The sequence below is a fragment of the Sarcophilus harrisii genome, chromosome 3 (genome assembly GCF_902635505.1).
Source record: "Sarcophilus harrisii chromosome 3, mSarHar1.11, whole genome shotgun sequence".
Lineage (NCBI taxonomy): Eukaryota > Metazoa > Chordata > Mammalia > Dasyuromorphia > Dasyuridae > Sarcophilus > Sarcophilus harrisii.
Genome location: NC_045428.1, coordinates 245671316 through 245684742, shown reverse-complemented (window position 1 = coordinate 245684742; position 13427 = coordinate 245671316). Strand labels below are relative to the sequence as shown.

At 32.5% G+C, this 13427-nt stretch overlaps 1 protein-coding gene across 1 annotated transcript in view; it reads left to right on the top strand.

The window, feature by feature from the left end:
* Window positions 1–13427, top strand: part of HUNK (hormonally up-regulated Neu-associated kinase) — a 128968-nt gene that overhangs the window by 112638 nt on the left and 2903 nt on the right. The window contains exon 9 of the mRNA XM_031959361.1: window positions 9984–10161. Within this exon, the coding sequence (XP_031815221.1) occupies window positions 9984–10161 (178 nt within the window). The remainder of the gene's footprint in view (window positions 1–9983; window positions 10162–13427) is intronic.

Here is a 13427-nt window from a genome sequence, read left to right as displayed (position 1 = left end):
GACTTTTGTTGAATTATGCCCATGAAAAATGGAGTATAGGGATCCATTGATTTGCAGAGCTTAAAGGAATTTATTAAAAGCCAAAATTATAGTCATACATAAATGAATAGAAGACTTGACATGAAGAAAGGAAAACATAATAAAGGATCAGGAAAAATTTTACAAAAGGACCAAAATAATTTTTTTTTTGTCAACTATCCTTATCTGAAAAGTCAAGGATTGACTAACTTGCCTCAGAAATTGCCAAAAGATTTTCACAATTTTTCAAGGATAGAAACAAATCGTCACCTACGTAGGTATAGAACTCCTTTGGAGAATTTTCAGTAGTATACCTTAATTTCAAAAGTTCAGCAGAGAAGAATTGGGATGTAGCTATTCTTACTTCTGAGTCACTTTTCCTTACTGGATAGTCCCATACCTCTTTTACTCCATCTTTAGGGTGTCTTTTTCCATTCCTTTCTCATAGCATGTTTCATGTTTCAAGAAACACTTTCAGCTTTGCTTATCTTTCTCTATGGAAAATTCCTTCTTTTGAAGACAAAGCAAGAACTGACCCTTCTTTTCCCTTGAGAAAGAAGGATCTATTTGAAAAGAACCTATTCAATCCATCTATAATTTTTTTAATTTTAAGATTTCCTTAATTGGTATAATAAGAGTATGATAATAATTATCATTTATATAGCATTTTAAGGTTTTGCAAAGTGTTCCATACCTTGTGAATAGTTTAAGGTATTAATGCTTAAAACTTTACTTGTACTTTGGAGATGTCCTGTATCATTTCATTTGATCCTCACATCAACCTTATGAGGTAGATACTCCAAGTATTATTATACCCATTATACAGACAAGATTTGATCAAGCCTCGAGCTAATAGATACTGAAGTCCTTTAAGTCCATTAATTTTAGCCTTTCACATTGCTACCTCTAATTTGACTATTCCTTGGAACATTGTGTCTTTTTCTCTTAGGTGAGAGGTTAATATTTCTATTGTACAAATATTTCTATTGTAAAGAATGCCCAAAAAACTTATGCCTAATGTAGACACTCTCTAGCTGTAAACAGAGGCATGTCAGCCTCATTTTCTATTTTTAGATTATTTTATTGTTTTTTTTTGTTTACATTATTGTCACTTCTCATTAGTAATCCTCTTCCCTTATAGAAGCCATCCTTTTAACAAAAAATTGTTGAGCAAAAGATTGTTTCTGAGAATATATACTTCATTTGTACCTTCTCTTCTGTGAGGAGAGGCAGGTACATTTAATCTTCATTCTCAGAATTAAGACTGGTCATCAAAATTTATATCAGTGGAAGAATACTTAATCTAGACTGACATACAGTTGAATGGGTAGCTTGTTGAGTTAATCCCTCATGACATCTGTCTAGTTTAGGCACTACAGTGGACAGTAAGCTATATCTAGAACTGGACAAGAGGAGGGGGAATGAGCTGAATTACATTTGGGAACACAAAGAACACTTTCAACATCTTAATTCCTTAACTATTTGAAGATAGTTATTAAGTTTTTATTAACTGGATCTAATACAGCATGAGAATAGAATTCTTAATGGGAAAATAACACTTAAATCACAGGTTATTTTTAGATTAACAAACTTGTCTCATTGTAATGTAGGAGGATAAATAAAAATAGCTCCAAATAGTCAAAATAAAATAATTAATGGGAGAGCCTAAACTCTATAGGTAAAAGCTTTTCTGATTTTAGTTTGAACTGCATTGATATCAAAGAAAGGAATCTGTGTTCCTGATAGAGTAGGTTATTGGCCATGATAGAGGAAGGAGGGAGTGTCTTGATGATTAATAAAAGACTATTCCTAGCTCATATTCCTCTGGATGCTCATAAAAATGCTTTCTATTCATCAAATATGGTCAATTGCCATTTTGTTCTTCATGTTCTCATTCTTTTTTTCTTTCCTTTTGAAGAGCTGAGATGAAGAAAAAGAAAATTAAATCCAGAGATCAGAGCCCTATAATTTCAAGGCTTTATTATTTTCCTCTCCATACCCAAATCCACCCCCCACTCCCACCCCTTTTTGGCTTAAAAGCCAAAGATTGAATCAATGGAGATGGATTACAAATTTCAAATAACTGCACCTGTATTAAATTAAATTAATTTGAATCTAATGACTTTTATTTATTCTCAGAAAAAATCTTATAAACAGTAGTGACCCTTGTAGAAGCAATGTTCATTTAAAACTTTCCCTCAACTCAGCCCAAACTTATTTTGATTTGATCTTGATATAAAAAAGGGGAAAAAAGACAGTTTTAGTTCTATTTGTAAAATATAAAATATAGCCAAGAGGTAAGGCTTCTCTATACAAGGCAATATGATAATGATAGTTATTAAATACACATTTAAAGGTAAAACATTAGAAGGTTGGCTTTTTTGGGGGAGGGGGGAGCTACTTTTGCTGCTATCAGTCACCTCTCCTTCCTAGATACTCTCATCTATCTTGCCTTTTATGGTGATATACTTTCTTGGTTTCCTTCCTTTCTGTCTTGGTTATTTCTCATTTTCCTTTGAAAGTTCAACACCTCCTGTCTCCTAAACCACTTTCTCTGCTCTGTGTCTATACTTTTCCCCTTGGTAATCTTATCTGCTTCCATGATAATAAGTATCATCTCTTTGCAGATATGTGCCAAGTGTGTATGTAGCTTTAAACTCAGTCTTACCTTACTAATCTCAATATTCCTTCCTTAGCACATACTAAGCCCTTAACAAAATGCATTTTCATCCATTCATTAGCATCTCAAACTCCAAAGCTCAAAGTGAAAAGGAGCTTGATGCTCCTACTTGCCAACCTTGAACTCTGCAGAATCCATTAGTAGATCACAGTGATGATATCTCTATACTGCTATCCTGGAACTCACTTGATACATTTAAGATCGGAAGATTTAGAATGGAAAGTACCAAAGGAAAATTTAATAATATTTTGTTTTTTCCAAATACATGCAAAGACAAGTTTTCAACATTAATTTTTGCAAAGCCTTGTATCCCCGCCCCCTCCCCAAGTCAATAAGCAATTCGACAAAGGTTAAATGTGCAATTCTTCTAAACATATTTCCATATTTGTCATGCTGTGCAAAATAATAATAATATCAAAAGGAAAAAAACAAAGCAAATACAACAATGATGAAAATACTATGCTTTGATAGAAATTCAGTCTCCATAGTTTTCTCTCTAGTTGTGGGTGGCAGAAAATACCAAAATTATGAATAAAAAAATGAAAACTGAATATCCTATGAATCCCACACTCAAAGCAAGAGGATAATTTCTTAATGAATGCTTCTGAGACAGAATTTTTGGCCCTTTTTTGTGTTATGGGTCTCTTTTATAATAACATTTTAAAATCTTTTAAATAAAATTTACAGGTTTATAAAGAATTTTATAGAATTACATTGACACAGTTATCAATATATATGTACGTGTGGGGGGTGGGGTGGGTGTGTTTTCAATTTCATGGGGGAGGAGAAGGGAATAAACATGTATTAAGTACCTACTAACCCCAAGTTAAGAATTTCTGTTATAAGGAAAGTGGTCAACAGAGTTTGGGATCAAGAGAAGCAGCAGCTTCTTAAATCAACACTGTAGTAGCTAAAAATGCTTACTTCTAAAAGATTATTCTGGACACCTGAACAAAAGACCTTAAATCACACAGTGTTCAGTTGAGAACCAGTCTGTTCCTTCCTGGAACTTGTAAAGTCTAGTAAGGAAATGACATGCAAACATAGATAACCCTTATGCATAATACTATATAAATGCACAGATAACTTAGATAGTTGGGTTAGAATTTGTTTCAGTAAACCCAATAAATCTCTGTACACTTCTGAGCCCAGAAATGTTTGCAAATCCCCAAAGCTTCAAGGTCCAGATCCCACTTTGTGCGAAGATTTATTCAGTATTACTCTTCCATTTAATTTAAAGTTTTCCCACAATTAACATTCCAACACTTAAGTTCTTTGAAAAGTAATGTAAAGCCATCTCATATTTTGATCTTTATTGATGATTTTTATATTTATAATACTGTTTACATAAAGCCATCTCATTAAAGTGGTTAAGCATAAGGTCTTTCTGCCCAAGTAAAAAGTATATTTTGTCAAGTGTTCCCAAGCTAGATTAATAACCATAAGCTAGTTTTTTTTTTTTCTGTAGGACTGCCTATTAAATCACCAAAACTGTGTTTATTAGCTATTTTGTTATGAAAATCAGCCTCTAAAAATAAGAGAAAAAAAACTCCCCACTGACTTTTCTTTATGAAATTGGCAGTCCAGGGATTAAAACAAACAAACAAAAAACATCAACTCAGAGTGAGAAAATTATCTCTGCAGTCTGGAAGAAATCTGAGATATCTGATTAGTTTCTTCTCTCCTCATCACAGTTGTCACCATCTTCAGTATTTTACCACTATCAAATATGCATGGATTGAGGCAAGCTAGGATACAGAAGAGACTCTTTCTGCTCTCTCCAAGCCCTTGGGCCCATCTTGTACAAGAAATGCTTATGATCCTTTAATGTCATTCAGTGCATTATAGATTAAGTTTTTACAAACAGAACTTTCTCCTGCAAAATGAAGTGACTATGTAAGAAGAAGGAGGAAATTGGTTATTTGTTAAATGTTATAAGAAGAAAAAGCTTAAGTGAAGCAATTAAGTTATGTAGATTTAGAGGTTTACTGTAAATAACTTAGGAAACAACCTGGGCATGATGTAAATTTGAGAACTATAAATAGAATTAAAGACTGACACAAGATTTTATTGCATTTGGTAGAGGATTGGCAGGTACTATAAATGGTAAGGGAATTCAACAAAACTGGATTTCAGTCCTAGCTCTGCCACTTACTACTTATATTATCTGATCTGTATGCCTCGGTTCTCCTTGCATCTAAAATGAAAGTATAGGACTAGATGTTCCCTGAAGTTCCTTTTAGCTCTAAATTCTACAAAATCTAAATCAATGGTAAATGTTTCTATATTAACATGAGCACCTTTGCTGAACATAAGCTTTTCCTGTGTCATGATTGATATGGTTCCAAGTAAGCAACTGTAAACACATGTACATTGTTATTCTCCAATTTATGGGCACGCACTTTGTTTCCAGATGTTTGCCATAACAAAAGTTTGTCTAAAACATTTTTCTACATATATGATTATATGATATAAGATTATTCCTAGGCAAATCACTTTAGTCTCTGTTTAGACTTGAATCTTTCCTTTATAAATTACTATTTTCTTTCCTTCGAAAATTTTACCTTTTTTTGATAGCCTATTACACATTTTAAATTGTCAGATCTATCTTTGCTGTTGGACTTTTGCCTTTTCATTTTTGAAATTCTGAAAGTTTAATGGTCATTTGGGGGATCTAGTGGAGGAATGCAGTTAAATTCTGAATATGTTAAAAAGAATACTGTATAATCAAAACATTTTGAGATAAGGTGAATTTGTCACCTCATTTCCTATCTCCCCCCCTCCAATTTTTTTCTCCATTTTAGTTCCATGTTGGGTTTTTTTTATTATTATTTGGACTGACTTTTTTTTAAAACAAGTCCCTGAAATTGGTATTGATTATTTTAATGTTCACAAATACATAGGGAAGATTTGATCTACTTTTCAGTGAAATATAAAAAAATGGGAAGAACTAAAAGCCTTTTATAAACATGACTGGCCTTTTCAGAAAAGGCCAAAAATAGACCTTGCAAAGCAAAAATGAGAGCTTTTTCCTCAAAGGACATGGAAGTATATCCACAGAAGGGGGCAGAAACAAGACTGAGAAATGATGCTTTAATCTATTTTGGCTTTCACTTGAGACACCTTGGAAGATAGGAAGGATCATTTTGGGGAGGGGAGGGTGTTGAGCAGCTCAATGGAAATGAAAAAAAAATTATCTTGCAGTAGGCTCTATCTCTGTTTTTATCCCTATATATTTGGGCTTCGTGTAAATATTCAAAGATAATGCCATGACTACCATCAGACATTTTCTATGATCTTGCCCCCAAAGTTTTTTGGAAGGCCCACCTCTTCTCCTAACCATGCATTTTAGGGTCAAGAATGGTAAACCTTCTGGGGACCAAGGATCTTGACTTCCATTTCTTTTTTTTCCCCCATCAAGTACCATTGTTAACTTTTCATATCAGAACAAAGGGCAGGTTGCCAAAGGAAAGATACAATGTGCAATTTGGGAAAAATGGAACAAATTTAAGATTTTGTGCAGATTGGTTTTAGAGATCATCCCAGTCTGAGGACTGTCAGGAAAATAAGGAGATCAAAACCCCCCAAAATAGTGCCTCTACTGCTCCCTTTCTTTGAGACTATGTACAAGTTACTTAAACTCTAAAAGTTTCAGTTTCTTGACTTGTATAATAAAGATAACTCTAAGTGTAGTACATATTTATGGATCATAAAAGTATATCTTGAAGGGCTATCAAAGTGCACCTAATTGAAAACCCCTCATTACTAGATGGAGAAACTGAGACCCTGAAAGGTCAAATGACTTAGTCATATAGTAAGTATTTGTGCCAAGATTTAAAACTAAATCCAGCACTTTGCATTTTACCAAGTTGCCTCTAATCCCTTGAAAGTCCATTGTGAGGACCATCTGAAATAATCTATGTGCTTTGAAAATTTTTAAGTTTTCTACTAACACTAATATTGTATGTCATATTCCACACTCATAGTCACCATCTATTGGAATATGGAGGATGGGCATTGCATTTAATCTCCATTCAGTTTTGTTTTCTCTATTGGATGACTTTGAACTAATTAGCATATCTTTCTTGAAATCACTTCACATAAAACATAGGAATAATAAAACTCCAATTATTTTCAAAGTACTTTGAAATTTTTATTAGGAAGGAATTATGAAAGTACATGAGGTTATTTTCTTGAAAAGCTTTTGAACAGTATCTATAAAATAAATCACAAGTGTTTTTGAACTTTAGGCAAAAATATAAAAATCAGAATCCCCTTTTTCTCCCTTTTGTGAGGTTAGGTATATGGCTACCCACAATTTTAAACATTATAAAAAAAATTTTAAGGGCAGGAAAAATATTTCCTCTTACGACTATTAATATCCCACACACACACACATATACACACAACTTCAAATAATTTCAATTCAGTTCAGTTTCCATTAACAATAATCTTTATTCATGTTAATATATGTAACCATCTGTTCAAATAGGTCTTGGGTTGAGTGATTTGCTAATGGGATAAAGCGTTCAATTTCTCACTGAGGAATCAAGGAATTTGTGGTCCTCTTACTCTTGGAAAGGGATCTATAGGGTCTTCAGGGAGGACTAATACTTTGGGTATGAGGGCTTGCTGAGCTCTTTTCAGAATTGATCATTCACTTGGTATCCACTCGTCTCTCAACTCTCACCTGTAACTCCAAGAAGCATGTACAGCAGTGATGAGCTTAATCAACATAGCATTTCCTAAAATATATAGAGAAATGAGTCAAATTTATAAGAATACAAGTCATTTACCAATTGTTAATTTACCCATGAACAAATAACTTTTGATGAAGAAATTAAGGCCATTTATAATTATAGAGAAAATGCTCTAAATCTTTTTTGATTAGAGAATTGCAAATTAAAACAACTCTGCGGTACCACCATACACCTATCAGATTGGCTACAAAGTCCAGAAAAGATAATGTTGGAAGGGATGTGGGAAAACCAAGGCACCATGCATTGTTGGTGGAATTAGGAACTGATCCAGCCCTTCTGTAGAGCAATTTGGAACTATGCCCAAAGGACTATAAAATTGTACATACACTTTGATCCAGCAGTATCTCTACTGGGGTCTATATTCCAAAGAGATCATAAAAGAGGGGTAAGGAACCACATGTGCAAAACTGTTCAGCTCTTTTTGTGGTGGAAAGAAATTGGAAATTGAGTGGATGCCCATCTGTTGGGGAATGGTTGAATAAAGTTAAACTACTTGAAGGTAAAGGAATATTGTTATTCTATAAAGAAATGATGAGCAAGTTGATTTTAGAAAAGCCCCAAAAGACTTAAATGAACTGATGCTAAGTGAAATGAGTAGAACCAAAGAGAACATAGTACATAGTAACAATAAGATTATGTGATGATCACTGTGATGAACTTGGTTCTTCTCAACACTGCAATAATTCAAGACAATTCCAACAGACTTGGGATAGAAAATGCCATCCACATCCAGCAAGAGAACTATGGAGATTGAATGTGGATTGAAGCATACTATTTTCACCAATTTTTTGGTTCACTTTTTTCTCTTGTGGTTTTTCCTTTTGTTCTGATTTTTCTTTCACAAACATGACTAATATAGCAATGTCTTGCAAATGATTGTACATGTATAACCTATATCATATTGCTTGTTGTCTTTGGGAGGAGGGAAGGAGAAAAAATTAGAAGTAAAAATCTTACAAAAATGAATGTTTACATGTATTCTAAGATTAAAAGATTTTATTAATAACTCGATTTTCTAAAAGTCTCTAGAAACATAAAGGAAAGGAGCTTGTATTTTAACTTAAAGGTTAAATAAAACTAATTGTAAAAAGATGACTTGCTATGATATTTGACAGATGAAAATACTCAATACTTGATTTTTTAAAAGTGATTTAAATTCACTGGTTTTGTTTAATTACTATAGCAAAAAACAATATGACATTTGCTTATAAACAGCTTACTGCTGACCAAAAAAAAAACACCCAGGTAAAATCTCCAGCCTCTGACAGAGTGAAAGAATTCAGTGTGGAAAGGGCAGTCAATCAATAAATACTTAAATATCTACTATTTAGCAGTCACTGTGCTAAGGGCTGGAGATACAAAGAAAGGCAAAGGACATTCTCTGCCTACTGCTGCTGGAAGAAGGTGATAGATGATGCCTGAAGCCAAACGCAATTAAATAAAACAGGTACAATTTGGGAGGAATCTGTCAAACTTTGTTCTTCATAGCAAAACTTTATTAGAAGTACATAGGATCCCCTAAAGAATGGTTCTGTACATGGGATTAGAAATTCGTAAATTAAAATGTAAATGTACATGTGCCCACTTAAATATATATATATATATATATTTATTATATATATATAATATATATATTATATAATATAATATTATATAATATATATATAATATTATATTATATAATATATATATTTTATATATATAATATATATATATATATATATATTATATGCCTCTAATAATAGAAAGGTCTAGTCTTTCTACCCAAACCAAACTCTAATATCCAATATCTTCTTGTTGAGTTGTTCCAATCATGTTCAATTCTTCATGGCTCCATTTGAGATTTTCTTGACAAAAATATTGGAATACCTTACCATTTTCTTCTCTAGCTTATTTTATAAATGAGAAAACTTGAAGCAAATAGGGTTAAATGACTTGCCCAGAGTGCACACAGCAAGTAAGTATCTGGATTTGAACACAAATCTTCCTCACTCTACACCTGGCATTTTGTCCGCTGTATTATTTAGCTTCTATCCAGGATCTTACAGAGCAACTAATTTGTAGTCATAATTCTGCTGTTCACTTCCTTGATTCTCCTAAATGCATGTTGTTTTAAAATAAATTAGAAGCTTTTAAATTTAGTGCTGCCCTTGCAAAGGAATTGCTATAAGCAAAATCTCAGGGTATCATTTTAAAGACAGATGGTAAATTTGGGATAGCCTAGATTTACATGTCCTTATTTCAGTTAGCATGACCCAGAATAAATGACTTCACAAGAATGACCTTGCCTTTATATGGAATTCTTGAAACACCAGAGTATCCAGAAGTCCTCAAATCCTGGGAATACAGGATAGCAAAATTTGAAGGGACATTTAATTCCCTGGATTAACTGTGATTTCTTTTTCTTTCTTTAAATACAGCCTTTAGTGTGATGCTCAGATAGTCTGACATTTCTCATTTGTTTTTGTTTTAAAGAGGAGTCAAATTGATTTTCTGCATGTGTTTTTCTCTTTCTTTATTTAAAGGATAAAAAGCTTAAAGAGCAAGAGAAGAAAGGGGATTTTCTTCATCGACCATTTCCAAAAACATTAGATAAGAACTTGAGTTCATACAAACAGCCATCTGCTTGTCTCATCACACAGATGCAAAACACCAAAGCCAGAAAGGACCAGAAAACTACCAAACCTAGTTTCCTGGAAAAAGGTTAGTCAAAAGCAAATTGCTCCATCAGTCAACCTAGGTGTATTTATTGAGTGCTTTCCATATGTCCAGTGTCCTATTAAGATATAGAAATATAATATATAGTTCTCACCCTCACAGTTTACGGCATTGAAGAGACAAGGTTAAGGCACATAGAATAGAGAACAAGTACGTATCTAACTGTGTTGCCAATTATATGCACAACAGAAGGTCAAAGAAGAGAGATATCTGTGTGGGCTGGAGAAGTTAGAGGCTGTATGGGGAGGCAGAACTTGAAGGATTAGGGAGGAGGACCTTAAGTAAAAAAAAAAAACAGCATGAGCAAAAGCAAAGAGGTAGGAATGAACATGGGGTGTTGGGAACAGGGAGATTGGTCTACAAAGGAGATATTTTTCAGCTGGGAGATTTGCCAGAGCCCCTAAATCACTTCTATATCACACCACTTAGGCAGCTGCCTACACTGGGCCATTAAAATAAACCATTTATACCTACAATATGGTAGGAAAAAAATAGAAATGCATCGTTGCAAATTAAACTTGAAATCTAATTTTTTTTTTATTAAAAGCAACCCTTTCTTTTCTGAGACAAATTGCAAACTAGAAATTTGACAATTAAATATTAATGATTTATATGCCACTTTAAGCTTGTTTTAAAAATACTATTTTACCTTTATCTCATTCTTTTTGTTTATTTTTAGCTTTTAAAATGCTTTATTAATACTTTTTTATCTGTTACAATTACCTACTTTTCTTTCTATAGGAAAGGCCTCCTTTGTTCCAAATATGTATAGTGAAGCTAAACAAATCAACATATTAGCTATATCTGAGAATGTATGTCTGATTCTGTACCTCTAGTCTATTAGCTTTCTATAAGACATGCAATATGTTTCATTTTTTATCTTTTGAAATCATAAGAGGGAGAGAAATGTGACAAATAGGTGGTTTTCAGTTACACAAAAGTTCCTCACATCTAATGTTTAATGGTTTATCTCTGGGTGGAATAAGAACTTCCATAAAGCTTACAAAACTTTCCTTTTGCTGGATCCCAGTGAAGTGAAAGTCAAAATCACACAGTACTTGGGAGTACTATTGCATCAAGTTACCTTGCTGGTTTTCTGCTCATTCACAATTCTACTTGAAAACAAGAATTATTTCACCTCATTTTCCATTATAAAAGAAATCTTAAATGCTGGAAGCAGGATTTGATAATAAAAGAAATGACTGGTTAGTCAAATACAATTCTGAGGTACAATTCCAGAATCAACTTTTGTTTAAAATTCCAAGAAATGAGTAAATACTGTATTTAACAAAGAATTTACAACTTAAGTGTGTATAATTTTTTTTTATTTTTTTTGGAACTTGTCTAAGTTCCAAATACCCCTGCAAAACACCCTATACTATTTAAATATTTTGCCATTTTATGGAAATTATTTTGCTGAATTCACAAATAGAATTAATTTAAGAGAAAAAAATTATGATTGGTTGCTCCTATAATCAAAAGTCTTTTAGAGTTATTTTTCCTCACAATTATAATCAAAAATAAATTCTTCCCTGGCTTTGCTTACATCATTATACATCAGTTGATACATGACTGTCCATATATCTCGGAATATCATAACCTTCATTTCTATTATATTCATGTTACAGCAGTTTAAGTTTTCCCTTAAATAATAAGCATCTCATATTATTTAAAATTATTCACTGCAATAAACTATTGTTGTATACATAAATTCTTTATTTTTTTTGCTGAGGCAATTGGGGTTAAGTAACTGCCCAGGTCACACAGCTAGGAAGTATTAAGTGTCTAAGATCAGATTTGAACTCAGGTCCTGCTAATTTCAGGGTTGGTGCTCTATCCACTGCACCACCTAGCTGCCCCCTTTCCTCTATTTCTTCCCTTGTATGATAGTGATAAGGATGAGACTATATCTCCAGTTTCAAAGGTATAGGGAATTCCCAGGTGAAGAAGTTCAAATTAATTCTTTCTGTGAAATGCAGATCATTCCCTACTGTGTAATACTCAGGGAGATAACTTAAAAATTAAAGCAATTTTATGTCTTATTTGGGTATTTTATATAAATTTATACGGAATTTGTTAAGTAGTTATCTATTTTGTTGTCAGGTAATTAAGCAAAATGATGTGTAAATTCTTTTATTTACTCATTGTTAGTTGTAGATTCTCCTTTTATATAAAAATGTATAATTTGATATTTGATATTATTTAATATTACCTTCTTTAAAAGTCATAGTTAAGTAAAGGTTTTCCTACTTTGTTAGTCCCTTTAAAAACTTCAAAATTTTATTTATTCATCAAAACAATTTTATGTGGCTTTTTTAGCTTCTCTCTTGTTGATTAATATGTTGTGAGATATAATTTTCCCCCTTAAACTGCTTTGGTTTTATCTCACAGGTTTCTTAATGTTCATTATATTTTCTTTCATGAAAATTTCTATCATATCTATAATTTGTTTTCTGACCCTCACACTTTTTTTTTTCCAATTAGGTCTTTTTCTTTTTTTAAAATATCTTATTGATTATGATTTTGTATTATAATCAGGAATGGATATGTTTGATTTTCCTACATTTATTTAGGTTGATTGCTATGCAGATCTTAGAAATATGTATGTTCCTTTTAATTCCCATTCAGTAATTGCCAAAGAATCATTATATTCAGCCTTTCTAAAATGCTAATCAGGTTTTAAACTCTTTTGATATTTAATTTTATTTAAATATAGCTAAATAAGAAAGGAGCAGATTAAGATTCTTCAAAATTTCAGTCTTGTATGCTTTTCCCTGAAGTTCAGTGCTGGAGATAAAATAAAAACAAAAACAAAAATATTTCCTGTCCTCATGGAATTTATATTCTAATGGAATGTAGGAGGAAGATTACTCACAAAAAAGAAGCTGAAAAGCACCCAGTATGGGAGATGGGATAAAGCTACTTAGCAAGTTGGAGGGGGTGGGTGATTTTGAAATCTGAGAAATCATCTTTGGGACTGAAAGGTGAATGAAAGCAGGTCCACCTGTTCTTTCTTCCCCCACCCCCCCACCTTTACTTTAAAGAGTATGTGTATTGGAATTTCGATTTAGAAGAAAGAAATTAGTCTGATAAAGGGGATATTGGAGAAAAACTACGGGGGAAAAAAGTAAAGAATATAGAGAGTGCTTCTCTGATGAAGATGTTTTCATCTTTATTTTGAGGACCTTTTTGAGAAGAATGTTATCTAGAGAGAAAATGAATGATGTAGAATTTTATTTTCACATGTGTTT